The sequence below is a fragment of the Dendropsophus ebraccatus genome, chromosome 5 (assembly GCF_027789765.1).
Source record: "Dendropsophus ebraccatus isolate aDenEbr1 chromosome 5, aDenEbr1.pat, whole genome shotgun sequence".
Taxonomy (NCBI): domain Eukaryota; kingdom Metazoa; phylum Chordata; class Amphibia; order Anura; family Hylidae; genus Dendropsophus; species Dendropsophus ebraccatus.
In genome coordinates this window covers 97551735-97567483 of record NC_091458.1, presented here as the reverse complement: position 1 = coordinate 97567483, position 15749 = coordinate 97551735, and the positions used below count along the sequence as shown (strand labels likewise).

Here is a 15749-nt window from a genome sequence, read left to right as displayed (position 1 = left end):
GTTAATTCATATTCCCGGCAATAGAGCTTTCTGTACTAATCATCACTTTACTTAAATGAAAACATCAAATGTTTCTTCTAATTATGTTATCACAATAGCATTATTAGAAGAAACATTTAGAATTATATGTGCGCTCAGCTGATTGGCTGATCGGCTCAGCGCACATATAATGAGCCGGTCCGCAGCACAGTGACTTCATTGTGCTGCGGACCAGCGAAGAGGACACATCGGGGTGAGTATAGAGCTCTCCCCACCCCCTCCCCAGCGCTGCACCCCTCCCAGCAAGGAAGGGGGGGTCAGTTAACCCCTTCCTTGCTGGGATGGGTGCAGTCTGACATCAGTCTGGCCCCCAAGGGGTTAAGGGGGATGCAATACATCCTCCATTAACCCCTTGGGGGCCAGACTGTAAGCAGCGATCTGTAAAGATGCTGCATACTGTAAGGAGCACAACACCGCTCACCATGATGGGTGTTGTGCTCCTGTTTGTGTGTTTTTTGTGTGTTTCTCCCTTTTTGTTTTTCAGATATCGGTATCCTGTGGATTACGTCGGATTCCGTGGACTACGTCGATGACCAGCCTTTTTTTAATGTTTTTTTTAAAATAAAATGGTCAATGAGGGGTGTGGGGGTGTTTTTATTTGAATAAAAAAATTTTTTAACTTGTGTCTTGTCTTTATTTCTTTACTTTATAGACTTAGTAGTGGAAGCCGTCTAATAGACGGAATCCATTACTAAGTCGGGGCCTAGTGTTAGCCAGTATAAAATGGCTAACACTAACCCCCTATTATTACCCCAGTACCCAATGCCACCAGGGGTACTGGGAAGAGCCGGGTGCCAGTGGTCCCGGAGCGTCAAAATTGGCGCTCCTGGACCGGGCGGCAGCAGGCTGGTAAGATTTAGGCTGGGGAGGGCCTAAACCAATGGCTCTTCCCACCCTGGTGTTACCAGGCTGCTGTCGTTTGGTTTTTAACCCGGCTGGTTATAAAAATAGGGGGGACCCTATGCGTTTTTTTTTTAATTATTTATTTATTTACAAAAAAAACGCATAGGGTCCCCCCTATTTTTATAACCAGCCGGGTTAAAAACCAAACGACAGCAGCCTGGTAACACCAGGGTGGGAAGAGCCATTGTTTTAGGCCCTCCCCAGCCTAAATCTTACTAGCCTGCTGCCGCCCGGTCCATGAGCGCCAATTTTGACGCTCCGGGACCACTGGCACCCGGCTCTTCCCAGTACCCCTGGTGGCATTGGGTACTGGGGTAATAATAGGGGGTTAGTGTTAGCCATTTTATACCGGCTAACACTAGGCCCCGACTTAGTAATGGATTCCGTCTATTAGACGGCTTCCACTACTAAGTCTATAAAGTAAAGAAATAAAGACAAGACACAAGTTAAAAATTTTTTTTATTCAAATAAAAACACCCCCACACCCCTCATTGACCATTTTATTAAAAAAAAACATTAAAAAAACGCTGGTCGTCGACGTAGTCCACGTAATCCGACGTAATCCACAGGATACCGATATCTGAAAAACAAAAAGGGAGAAACACACAAAAAACACACAAACAGGAGCACAACACCCATCATTGTGAGCGGTGTTGTGCTCCTTACAGTATGCAGCATCTTTACAGATCGCTGCTTACAGTCTGGCCCCCAAGGGGTTAAGGGAGGATGTATTGCATCCCCCTTAACCCCTTGGGGGCCAGACTGATGTCAGACTGCACCCATCCCAGCAAGGAAGGGGTTAACTGACCCCCCCTTCCTTGCTGGGAGGGGTGCAGTGCTGGGGAGGGGGTGGGGAGAGCTCTATACTCACCCCGATGTTGTCTCTTCGCTGGTCCGCAGCATAATGAAGTCACTGTGCTGCGGACCGGCTCATTATATGTGCGCTGAGCCGATCAGCCAATCAGCTGAGCGCACATATAATTCTAAATGTTTCTTCTAATAATGCTATTGTGATAACATAATTAGAAGAAACATTTGATGTTTTCATTAAAGTAAAGTGATGATTAGTACAGAAAGCTCTATTGCCGGCATATGAATTAACGGCTTATGGAGCTTCCTGTACTAATTAATATTTAATTAATAAAACACAATTTCGTTGAAATAAATTCAGTTTCGTTGGTCAATAATTTAATTCTAACGAATCCATCATTGTGCAATTAAATATACTGTCAAAAAATAAATATATAAATAAATATACATTTATTTATATATCTATTTATTTTAACAGTATATTTAATTGCAAAATGATGGATTAGTTTAAATTTAATTATTGAACAACGAAAGGCACTTTATTACAACGAAAATGTGTTTTATTATTTTAATAGATTAACCATGAGAGACATCGGCATACTGCAGAGGATCGCAAACCCCGGTAATAGCAATTCATGTAAACTGTGTTCCCTGCTTTCCCAGATGCATCCAGAGGTGTTTGCATCACTTTCTTAAGATTTTATTTGTTATTTTTAGTTGAACCAGATTTCAAAGTAAATGACCGTATGTTTTGAGCCGCATGTCTATTTTTTCCCACGGCCGGAGTTTCATCCGCACATTTACAGCCGCATAAAAAATACAGCCGCACAGTTACATAGTGTGAACCTAGCCTGATGCTGTACATCATTGTCAATTTAAAATAAGATGATTGATTTAAAAAAAGGGATAGACTAATAAATGTCTTCCATGCATCAATTTACTTACTTTCTAGTTTCTGTAGGAAGCATTCATTAAAGAAACGACATAGGAGTGAGAACAATAATAAACATGCATTATACATTCTGTGCAGTATGTAACTAAACCAGGCTACTTATATCTATTCTCAAAGAGACAAAGGCCCTGAGTTATCAATCTGTCTGAGACAAAACAGAAAGCAACCAATCACAGCTCAGCTTTCATTTCTCAAAATGGGATGTGTTCGATTATTTGCTCGGACAGACTGACAAATCTGTGCTCAGACTGCTTAGCAGAGGCCACAGACTGCACCGACAACAGATCAGTTGCATCACCAATGAAGGTTTCTCGCTGGACAACCCCTTTAATATCTCATCCACACTGCTGATATGTTTGCAGCATGCACGTCATGTGGGTCCAGACACTAAAGATTGGAGTTATTTTAAGGATCTGCACAAGGATTACCTGTTTGTCCATCTCCATACTGCTTAAAGCAATCACCTATAATAGTAAAAATAAGCAATCTTAGCAGTGTTGGTAAAGTTTTTGAACCAGCTATGTATTGTCAGGCTAATACTAGAGAACAACTGTTGTTTTATGAATTATATACAGCAGCTTGTTAAGTACTAATAGAGCAAAACTTTAAAACAGATATTGAATGGAAACTGCAATAGTGATTTTTTTATGTGACTAAATAATAATCTTACTACCAACTTTAGGCTAAAAATGTCTTTATTAAATATGCAACATAATTGCCTTAATTTAAGTTTTGAAGTCCATGAATCATTTGACCTTTAACCAGCTAGTAGGATACATTAGATCATTTAGGCAACTGCATATGGTGTAACAGAAAAAAGGTAAATTAGTGCCCCATACTACTTGATAGACTGATAAAGCAGCAAATCTGGTGAATTTGCAGAAACTCTCTTTATTTTCTGATCCAGACTGTGTTCATGCATATTACAGTTTAATTGCAGTACTATTATGGTACTGCAGCATTTTTACTGAAATGTTGCAGTTCCATTAAATTACTGCAACAGTACCGTGATAAAACTTCTATGTGTGAACACAGCCTAGAAATTTTATTTTATTTCTTTACTAATTTAAAAGGAACCCGTCACCATGAAAATACTACCCAAGATATCAGCATCATGTTATAGAGCAGAAGGAGCTGAGCCGATTGATATATATCTTTATGGGAAAAGATTCAGTGTAACTTGTAATTTATTGAGTGAAATCTCTGGTGTTTCCATGCTAAAGAGTCCAGTCCAATGAGTGACACCGCCCACTAGACTCCTTAACATCATTCAACATGTTACAAGTTATACTGAATTTTTCCCCACAAAGGTATACATCAATCTGCTCAGTTCTTCCTGCTATATAACATGGCAATAAGATTAGATAGCATTGTCTTGGTGACAGTTTCCCTTTAAGGCCCCATACACATTGGTCAGAATAATTTGAAACTGCAGATTTAAGCAGGAACAGCTGACTCTCTAATGTATGTAGGGGCCATCTGACTCTACCACCAACATATGACGTTGGGGGTTAGAAGAATCAGACATGCGGGTCAATTGACTGACTTTTCTGTTCTCATAGGGATAAGCCATGGTTAGAGGAGTTTGGCAGAGGCTGACTCCTCCTTGTTCCACTGAGAACACTTGAACATTTAGAGCTGGGAGAGATATCTGTCTGTCAGCCATTAGAGTTATGGGCACCTTTAGCTTAAACTCAAATATTCATTAAATGGTAATTAACTGAGAAACTTTATTTAGGCCCCCTTTACAAGTCTATTGGGCTTTTTACTTGAAGGGTGTCAATGCCGAAATGTCCGAAATTCTGTCATGGATGCCCCATAGAACCCATAGGATACATTTCAGATGCATAGCATGGCAGCCCGGCCGGAGGGCCGCTACCTACCCCCAACGTTGCGGCACACAAGTGAAATCACTCGTGCAACCACAGCACCAAAAGACAGTGGGACAAGTTGGAGGAGGATGCCGCTGTGGCCTGCAACAAGTGAGTATGCTTTTTTTTTCTTTTTACTTTTGTTTTACGGTCAGGAAACTCAGATGGTTTCCTGAAGCCTCCAGAAAGGCTTCAGCATTAGCGTTTCCAGGACATAGAAACATCAATAGATGTTGTGTGAAGGGGGCCTTAACCTATGATTACTAATAGATTTCTGTCACTAGTTATTGTTTCAAACATGTTTCAACATTTGTCCAGTCATCTCTAGCACATCTATTGGCTTGCAAATTCATAAACTAAAATTCAGTGAAATAAAAGAATGGAACAATAGTTATACATAATCACTGAATATTAACACTCGCAATTTATACCTGTTAGACCTGGTAATCCGGGTATTCCTGGTAGTCCATCCAGCCCTGGTGGTCCAGGAAATCCCTGTGTGCCTTTTGGCCCTGGATATCCTATACCTGACACACCAGTCTCACCTCTAGGACCTTCAAGACCTGGAGGTCCTGGAAACCCAGGATCACCAACTGGCCCTTTGGCAGCATCACCCTATAACAAACAGATGATATGGGTTACATGGTTCTCTACACTTTATGAACATCCCAATAGTCTACATAGTTGTACATTATATAAAGTACAGCAATAAAAACACTAAAACAATTATCATATGTGTTTTTGGAACATTTATAAATTAAGCGCAGTATTCTATATAGTAAATAGACAGCTCCTATTTGATGCTTACTTGTAAGCTTACAATGCTTTATATAATTCTTGTTATTCACTATTGTCCTTGTTGGATGTTGGATGGATAGCCTGGGGCCCAGAGTAAATGTAATCCATCCCTGGTTATATGTAATGCAATGTAATAAAATCCTGTAGCTTTCATTGCAGTTAGTCTATGCTGAATTCCCCTCAGTTTCTGTGTTAGTTGTAATATACATTTTAAATCTTCTTTACACATAATATTTTCTGTCAATTTCATGCACTTGACTTTGTTCACAAGTCAGCTTTCATTGGTCTACTCACAGGCGGACCTTGTAAGCCAGGATTACCATAGCCTCCATCTTTTCCCGGAGGTCCTTCATATCCTGCAGGGCCAGGTATACCAGGATCTCCTGCAGCACCCTTTGTACCTTAAGGAATATGATGTGTTAGTTAGTATTTACAGAGACAACTACAATGAAAGTCCTGCCAACGAATATGTCTTATAGCGCAACAATATACAACAGAGCCAAAAAAAACTTGTAGAAATGTAACAAAATCCTTTAATCATATATTAATTCAGATTATAAAAACACATAAAGAGTAAATTATAGGATAGAACACAGAAGTCAGTGTGGTATCCATAACACTTTTAGTATAGGGCAATCTACTATGGTGGGTGTAAAGACAACACCACCATCTAGTGGTCACTCAATGAATGGCAGGCTACAGTACATTAGCACACATAAAGAAGTATATGGACAAATATAGAAGTAAATGACAGTATAGTAAGAGTAATTACCAACAAACTAGGGAGGGAAAACTATTTATGTGCCCTCACATATGGGCAACCTACAGCAAGATAAGGGTAAAAGCCCCAATACAAGAAAAGGTTAATTAGTCCATATACAGCCAAACATATAAAACGAGTGAACACCACACACCACCACTGAGATCTTACCCCACGTCCGGCACAACAGCCCGATGTACGTTTAGCTGACTTAATCAGGAGCGCACCCGTAAACGTCAAACAAAAATAGCTTTTTTGTGTTCTATTAGGGTGCGTTCACACATACAGGATCTGCAACAGATCTGCAGCAGATTAGATGGAGCAGATTTGAAACAGAGTTGCTTTGCATCGAATCTGCAGCTTCAAATCTGCGCCATCAAATCTGCTGCAGATCTGCTGCAGATCCTGTATGTGTGAATGCACCCTAAAAGTCTCGGGGAAATAAATTCTCTATGTACCTATCGTATAAAAATGGCTGTAATTGCAATGATGTAATAACAACCGCGTTCTTTATACAGTGGGTGCACAGGTTTTATACAGTGGGTGCACCGTAGACTTTAATAGATCACATTATTAGATAACAAAAAAGCTTTTTTTTTTTTTTACTTATTTTAAGGCAGTTTTTTTATGTCATTTTAAAGTGTGTAAACCCAGTCTTTATGTCTTCACATGTCAAAAGTTTTTTTTTTTTAAATAACAGGAAGGCCGCAACCAATCAGCATTTTTTGTTGGACATTTGGCAGCTGTTCTTCTGTATGGCTGTCATTTTGCAATTAAAATAAAGTGATGTTCATCTGGCCGGGTGAACATCACAGATAGCGGCCATTGTTTATCAAACAACGGCCGCTGTTTTGCCATGTGTGAACATGGCCTAACAATTTGTTTCTAACATTTCCCCAATGGCTATTGTATTTTAACAGACATGCACAGTAACTTGTTACCTTTTTCTTTAGCAAACACTGTGTCTCCCTTGTCTCCATCAGCCCCAGGAAGACCATTGATGCCTGGAAGCCCCTTTTAAATTGACAGGAGAATAAATTAGTTTCAAAACCACAATCCTTTTATAAACATCACTCATCACTAACTAAAGAGCACTCCCTGGTAGCATTCATGTGTTCATCCATTCTTCTAGTCTTATACTTTTATAAGGCTGGGTTCACACTACGTATATTTCAGTCAGTATTGTGGTCCTCATATTGCAACCAAAACCAGGAGTGGATTGAAAACACAGAAAGGATCTGTTCACACAATGTTGAAATTGAGTGGATGGCCGCTATTTAATGACAAATATTTGCTGTTATTTTAAAACAACGGCTGTTGTATTGAAATAATGGCAGTTATTTACTGTTATATGGCAGCCATCCACTCAATTACAACATTATGTGAACAGATCCTTTCTGTGTTTTTAATCCACTGCTGGTTTTGGTTGCAATATGAGGACCACAATACTGACTGAAATATATGTAGTGTGAACCCAGCCTTAATGAAAAAGTGAGCAGGCACTGTTTTTGTCTTTGGTAGCAACCAAAGCTCAGTTTTCATTTTCAAGTCCAGAGTACAAAATGAATGATGTGCTCTGATTGGTTGTTATTAAAAACAGAGACAATTTCACATTTAGATATTTTTGGTAAATGAGACCCATAAAGCAATGACAAATCGGTTAATGACACAATCCTGGAATAGTAATAGCACATTTTATTTTGTATTTATAATACATTAAAGCGACTCTGTACCCACAATCTGCCCCCCCCCCCAAACCACTTGTACCTTCGGATAGCTGCTTTTAATCCAAGATCTGTCCTGGGGTCCATTCGGCAGGTGATGCAGTTATTGTCATAAAAAACAACTCTTAAACTTGCAGCCCCATGCCCAAAAGGAGTATCTGTGCCCTAACTTTGCACCACCCCTCCGTCCCTCCTCCCCACCCTCTTCATCATTAGGAATACCACTGAAACATTAACTCCTGTCTGAACATTGCCCAGGTAATTAATGATCCAGCCTTTGTTCAGTATTCACACAGCTGACGAATAGGAGGCAATCTGCCTGGAGCATTCCTAATGATGAGGAGGGTGGGGAGGAGGGAAAGATAGGTTGTGCCAGCCTAATGCATACACAATCTAAGCCCCGGCCGTTGGGCACGGGGCTGCAAGTTTAAAAGTTGTCTTTTAGGACAATAACTGCATCACCTGCCGAACAGGACAGATCTTGGATTAAAAGCAGCTATCTGAAGGTACAAGTGGTTTGGGGGGGGGGGGGGGGGGTCAGATTGTGGGTACAGAGTCAGAGCTTTAAAAATTAATAGTTCCACTTTTAACTGTGTTAATGGTGGCAACCATTTATGTTTGTCCTTGAATATATGTTAATAAATGGAAGGCCCGTCTAATAAAAAATAAAACAATTACTTTTACAGATTCTTATCTGAAACACACATGAAACTACTTGTAATTCATAGACTGTCTCTCACAATTTTTTTGGTCACATGTTCATGTTCTGTCTGGAACATGGAGTTGGAATATAAAATATTTATAAGCCCACGAAGCTCCATCTAGTTTAGTCATATAGGTGACAACTACAGTCACTATTTTTACTAACCTCTTACAGGAATAATCAAAATTACACTGGGCTCATGGGACATTTTGCAATTGAATGTATGTTTCAAGCTTAGCAACAAATGTACCTTTAAAATATAATGCATTATGATGCCTATGTGGGATGGTGGGATATACTGCTTATTTTAAAGGGAATATGTAATCAGAAAATAACTTATTGTTTAAATAATGTTTTTATGTAAAACTAATTTTTATAAGAATTTTTTTTGTGGCATTTGTGGCATCGAAATTTCCATTTTTCTATCAATATTATAATCCTGAAATCTTGCAGTTTTCATTCTCACCACTGGGGCAAAAACTAAGCTGAGACTTCCTGTCATATCTGTTGTGATAAGAGGAGGCTGCTGTAAAGTGATCTGTACAGCATTGCAGCAACACGTGACACCAGTAGATAGATGACATCAGTACAAGACAATAGCAGCTCCCTGTGGAATGACCTTTTCAAAGGTCACAAAGCATTTATCTCAAGGGGACAGAGTCTGTCTATTGTTGTCTATGCACATAAGTCTTGCTGTACAGCATGTCACTAAATGCATTTAAGAACAGCCCAGGCAAAATGGCAGCTCCCATAACAATGTACAAAAAGTAAAATAAAAAAAAATTGAAGTGAGAAAATAGAAACAGATTAGAATAACAAAACAACTTTTAATACCTGACTCTATGCGGCAAAAGAAAATTTAGGTGACACATTCCCTTTCAGCAAATACCTTGAAAATCAGTAACATAAAAAAAATAACATTGGCTTGATTTAAATATTTTAAACATAAGATAAAACCATCTCACCTCTATACCTGGTGCACCAGGAAGACCAGGAACTCCTCTGTCTCCTTTTTCTCCTTTACGACCAGGTATACCTGGTGAGCCTGAAAACCCCACAGGTCCTGGCACTCCAGCAGGCCCTCTAAAAGCTTCATCAGCAGAGCATCTACATTCACCTTGTTCACCTACAAAATATGAAAAAAAAATGAGACACCCACCCACAGACATAACTATGAAAGACCTTAGAAGTCAGAGCTATAGATGCTTTTAGATGGTTTTCAAGTCACCTTTAAGCCCTTTTAAGCCAGCTAGGCCAGGAAATCCATTTGGACCTTCCCGCCCTTGAGGTCCTGTTGCGCCTTTACGTCCAATACGTCCACCTATAGGTAAACACATAGATGCAACACAGAGTAGCTTTTAAATACATTAAAGCATAATATCACAAAGCTCCTATATAATCAATATTTTGTGTTTCTATGGAAAAATATAATTATGTAGAGATTTGCAGGACAATTTATCTGCCAAAACCCCCCCACTATATATTATTGTTTTTTTCCTGCGTATAAGACTACTTTTTAACCCAGGAAAATCTTCTCAAAAGTCAGGGGTCGTCTTATGCGGCAGGTGCTGAAAAACTTCAGAAATGGACTGGAGAATACAGTGGGGGGAGCTCAAAAACGGGTGCATCCCTGCCGTATGGGCGACCGTATGAAGGGCAGAGCAAGCTGCAGGCACCCGGGTTATGGAAAAAAAGATATACAGTAGAGTGGCGCTGGGCCCAGAAAAACACACCTCTTTCACCCTCTGGCCGCCCTTGTATCCTACAGGTATTATTGTACCTCCTTCTCTGCCTCTCAAATCTCACTGCTGTCTGATGTTTTTTATTAAAGGAGAAGTCAGGCGAAAAATTTTATTAAAGTATTGTATTGCCCCCCAAAAGTTATACAAATAATAAAAAATATACACTTATTATGGGAAATGCTTATAAAGTGCTTTTTCCCTGCACTTACTACTGCATCAAGGCTTCACTTCCTGGATAACATGGTGATGTCACAGCCCCACTCCCAGAGCTGTGCAGGCTGTGGCTGCTGGAGAGGATGATGGCAGAGGGATGCTCAGTGTAACTCCAGTTCTCTGCGTCCCTCAGTATCCCTCTGCCATCATCCTCTCCAGCAGCCACAGTTGCACAGCTCTGGGGGTCGGGTCGTGACATCACCATTTTATGCAGGAAGTGAAGCCTTGATGTAGTAGTAAGTACAGGAAAAAAAGCACTTTATAAGCATTTCCCGTAATGAGTGTATATTGGCGATTTGTACAACTTTTGGGAGGCAATACAATACTTTAATAAAAAGTTTTGCCAGACTTCTCCTTTAATTTTTATTTGGTGTGTGTTGGAAGAGGGGTAGTCTTATATGGCGAGTATATTCCAAACTCTATATTTTAACTGGAAAAGTTGGGGGTCGTCTTATGCGCTCAGTTGTCTTATATGCCGGAAAATATGGTAGCTTTGTCCCCTGACATGCAATCCACCAGGCAAGATGGCTGTATTTTCCATTAGGTGATAGTTCCCAATATATTGGATATTTATTGAGAATCCTTTGCAAATGGTACGGAAATCTCTTGTATTGAGTGTCTAATATTGAGAAGCTGCTATAATTCTTTCTATTTACCAGGATATCCAGGTAATCCGGGTGGCCCTTGTTGTCCGGGGTCTCCAGGTTCTCCATCAGCTCCAGGTTGAAAGGCAGGAAAGCCGGAATCCCCTTGGTATCCTTTGTGACCTCTTTCCCCTTTTAAACCAGTATAGCCTGGCTGTCCTGTATAAAGAAAGGCAAAACTGGTAGCACTGATTAAATATGACCATGAATATAACACAATAATAATTAATAATTACCAGGGAAAGGACTTGGTCTTCCCATTAAACCTGGAAGTCCAGTATCACCGATGTCACCAATATCACCATCAAGGCCAGTATTTCCAGGGAAGCCAACATCTCCTTTTGATCCTATGAATAAACATACCAGAATGTTAAGATTTTCTGCAAAGAATATAGCAGACAAATATATGCCATAGCAGAAAAGTGTTTCATCACAAAGTACATGGGTAGCGTCCAATCATTTAAGAACAGAAAGTAAAATTTAAAAAGAGTAAAAAAAAATATTAAAGTTACAGACACTTTATTTTTTCAATCTTTTACCGAGTACAGAAGAGAAGCCAGTCTTTAAACATGACCAGGACTTGGGTCAGATTACTATTTCTCATTGACCATCTTTACTACCATGCACTAATTATCTGAATGTTAATACCCTGATATACATAGTTTACACATTTTTTTCAGATTTTGTATAATTTTCATCACTATGTGGAAAAGCAAGGACATAGTGAAATATTGAATAAAAAGGGCTTAGAGCTTATGTGCAGAGAACTGTCTTTTTCAATGTGGTTGTAAGAGACACTTTTTACCTTTTCTTGTTGAAGGCTTCGTAACATAGGTAATAGGACCTCTAGCACCTATTTCTCCACGTTCTCCCTATGGAAAAATATTAATAAAAATAATGTGTTGATATAATAGTAACATCATTTATTTTACCTGGCATCATAAAAAGAAAGAATACCATACTTAAAATAAGTGTGATGAAATAGTTGTTTGAAAACAATAGTAACAATTTATTTACTTGGTAATAAATACCATGTTGTTGTTTCCTATACAGTCACATCAGACATGGATAGTATAGGTATAGTATATTTTATTATACTATATTGTTCTATAGTATAGTTTATAAACATTTGTTGCCGCTTAGCTATGATGTCAGCTGTCTGATCTCATTACTTTACAGTGTTGTACTGCTTTCACCCAACCAGTGGTCTTAATTTTAAGTTACATTAATGTACTTTTCCGCTGTCTGGTCTTGTAGCTTTAGGCAACAGCAAATAGACACTGACTAATTCTTTAATCATTTGTTCCACTCTATATAGTTTATTATTTGTCTGTAACAATAAAGGGGATTCCCAGGAAACAAAAGTTCTCTTTGAATTATCCCTTTAATCAGACAGCCAATAAATGTATAATTTATTTTCTTTTGTGGAACGCTACATCCTGCTAGCAACTAATGGGCAAAATATTCTGTGGGTAGATCTGAAATGTCCTCTTGTAAATGTTATTACTGCCCATTTGAATACATTCACCATTATACCTCCTGTGTCTTTGTCTTCCGCTTGATAAGAGTCACATATGGTTTAGCTAACCACTATGGCTCAAGGGGGTTCTATACTTTATTTAACATGTGCTCATAAAAAAAATATTACCACAAAAAGATGCCTATGAGCTGAGATCTAGGGGACCATAACTTTATGGAAAAGCTGTAATCTGTTTTCCCAATCTATAAATACATGTACAGTATGTAAAGTAGTTTATATGTTCAAGTCGGTTTTGTTTCTCATTATAGAATGGTATTTCCTTTGTATAACAAGGATAAAATCTGGCTCTGACATCAATACGTCATAATATTAAAACTACCAACCTAATATTGTATAGGTCTCCCTTGTGCTGACGAAACAAAGCTCAGACTCATCAAGGCTTTGATTTCACAAGAACTGTGAAAGTGTTTTATCCCTCACTAAGATGTTAGCAGCAAGACCTTCAAGTCCTGTAAGTTGCAAAATGGGTCTTTCATGGATCAGACTTACAGCAGTTCATTAAGGGAATGGGTGGGTTACAGTACTAAGACAGTTATCAAGCTTGAGTTTATTTTAGTTTAGAAAAAAAGAAGTCTTAGGGGTGATCTGATCACAATGTACAGATATTTGAATGGACAGAATACAGATATTTTAGTGATCTTTTTACACCTAGCCCTGTAACTAAAGGGGGCATCCTCTACATCAGTCAAGTCAAACTCTGGCCGTGGGCCAAATTTGGCCCACAGTGACATTATTTTTAAATTGCATCTGGCCCGCCTATATCGCATTAGATTATGATATGGGGAGGGCTGGCTACTATATAAGAGACTATAGGGGAGGGCTAGCTACTATATAACAGACTATGGGGGAGGGATGGCTACTATATAAGAGACTATGGGGGAGGGCTGGCTACCATATAAGGGACTATGGGGGCCCTGACTACTATATAAGAGACTATGGGGAGGGCTGGTTACTATATAAGGGACTACCTGGGAGGGCTGGCTACTATATAAGAGACTATGGGGAGGGCTGACTACTATATAACATACTATAGAAGAGGCTGGCTACTGTAAAAGAGACTATGGGGGAGGGCTGGCTACTATATGAGACTATTGGGGAGGGCTAGTTACTATATGAGACTATTGGGGAGTGCTGGTTACGATATAACATACTATGGGAGAGGGCTGGCTACTGTAGAAGAGACTATGGGGAGGACTGACTACTGTAAAAGAGACTATGGGGGTGGGCTGGCTACTATATGAGGCTATTAGGGAGGGCTGGTTACTATGACACTATTGGGGAGGGCTGGCTACTATATGGGACACTTGGGGGGCTGGCTACTGTTTGGGTACTATTGGGAGGGCTGGCTAATATGTGGGTCAGTTTTGGTTGGGTTGGTTACTACATGGGGCAATATTGGGGAGGGGTGTCTATTACATGGGTTGGGGTTTAATCATGTCATAGCAATTTATCATGTCATTTATCATTGTGCACAGCGCTGGGAGACGCACACCACTAACAGTGCCAGGAACACCACATGCTGCTCTGACAATGCCAGGACCGCCCCATTCGCAAATTGAATAATTATCAAGATTGGCCCGCGATTATGTTCAGTTTTTTAATTTTGGCCCACTGTTGAGTTTGACAGCCCTGCTCTACATCTAGAGGAAAGAAGGTTTCACCATGATCACAGAGACTGTGAGACTTTGGAACTCTCTGCCACATGATGCTGTCATGGCTGATTCACTAAATAAGTTCAAGGGAGGCCTGGATGCTAGAAAAATCTATTACAAATCATGGGCACTAGATCAACAGGATGTTGATCCAGGGATTTATTCTGATCACCAAACTTGGAGTCAGGAAAGAATTTATCTCCCTGTGATAGGGGCAATTGTCATCTGCCTCATAATGTTTTTTGCCTTTATTTTTTGCCTCTGGATCAGCATGGTAGGGTTATAGGTTAAACTTGAACTTTTTCAACCTCAACAATTCCACAGTGTAAGGCTATGTGCACACTTAGTATGAGACTGGCCTTTTTCAGAAAAGATCATCCCGGCCGGATGATTGTTAGCGCCGCTGAGTTCTGATGCGGGCGCAACCGTGCACGCCCACATCAGAACTCCCCACTGCACGCTATGGAGTGTGTGCGTCCGGAGCCGCTCACTCCATTGTGTGCACTGACAAGTCAGTTTCTTGAGGCGCCTCTAGGGATCGCGGACCGAGTGTATACACTCCAGCCGGGATCCCATAGACGGCAATGTAAAGTATATTTTCTTATTAATCATGGCCGATGTTGCAATCAGCAGTTTTACAAAAAAAAAACGTAGTGTGAACATAGCCTAATAATGTTTTATTGCTTTATACATGCGATTAAAGTAACATTTCCTTATCCTATTTACCTTCAATCCCATAAAGCCGGGAATTCCAGGATTGCCATTGACACCAGGCTGTCCCTGTCAGAATAGAAAATAATACATTTGAGTTAAATAAGACAGTTCTTGGTAAGAATTTCCAGCTTTGTTTGAAGCATATGATATAGTTTACAGGGAATACTGTAACCAATAAAAAAAATGTGATATGTCTTTTGAAACACCAGTGATAATTATGCAAATTATTTTATGGCATACTATGTGTGCACTGATGGCCATGTCTCTATTTGCTTCAACAGGACACATTATTACATTGAAAAAACAAAATTCTCTTATTTTTACAGCTTAGGGTATGTTCACATTGATTAAAACAGGCGAAATTCCGTGCCTGCCGCGGAATCCCGTCTGCCTCAGTATGTCAATGGGATGGCAAGTCAATTCTTTTAGCAGAGTGGTGTAAGCATAGGCACGCGAGCCATCCCATAGAGACACTGAGGCAGGCGGGATTCCGCGGTGGGGAGCTCCGCCACGGAATTCCGCCTGTTTTACTCAATGTGAACGGGCCCAGCTTAATTTTACAGTGTCTGAACATAGCTTCTGCCGGTATACTACAGGATGCAAAAAGGAATTTAATATAAAAATGTCTGGTAATACTATTGTTTGTATTGTATATTATAAATAGACATTTTAATTATAATTTAC

At 39.7% G+C, this 15749-nt stretch overlaps 1 protein-coding gene across 1 annotated transcript in view; it reads right to left on the bottom strand.

Annotated features, from left to right (window-relative positions):
• The window catches only part of COL4A2 (collagen type IV alpha 2 chain), a 147124-nt gene that overhangs the window by 25927 nt on the left and 105448 nt on the right, over positions 1 to 15749 (bottom strand). The window contains exons 18-27 of the mRNA XM_069972946.1: positions 15078 to 15131; positions 11965 to 12031; positions 11396 to 11506; positions 11172 to 11318; positions 9789 to 9881; positions 9526 to 9686; positions 7075 to 7147; positions 5668 to 5774; positions 5007 to 5190; positions 3133 to 3168 (exon numbers count right to left, since the gene is read on the bottom strand). Of these exons, the coding sequence (XP_069829047.1) occupies positions 3133 to 3168; positions 5007 to 5190; positions 5668 to 5774; positions 7075 to 7147; positions 9526 to 9686; positions 9789 to 9881; positions 11172 to 11318; positions 11396 to 11506; positions 11965 to 12031; positions 15078 to 15131 (1033 nt within the window). The remainder of the gene's footprint in view (positions 1 to 3132; positions 3169 to 5006; positions 5191 to 5667; positions 5775 to 7074; positions 7148 to 9525; positions 9687 to 9788; positions 9882 to 11171; positions 11319 to 11395; positions 11507 to 11964; positions 12032 to 15077; positions 15132 to 15749) is intronic.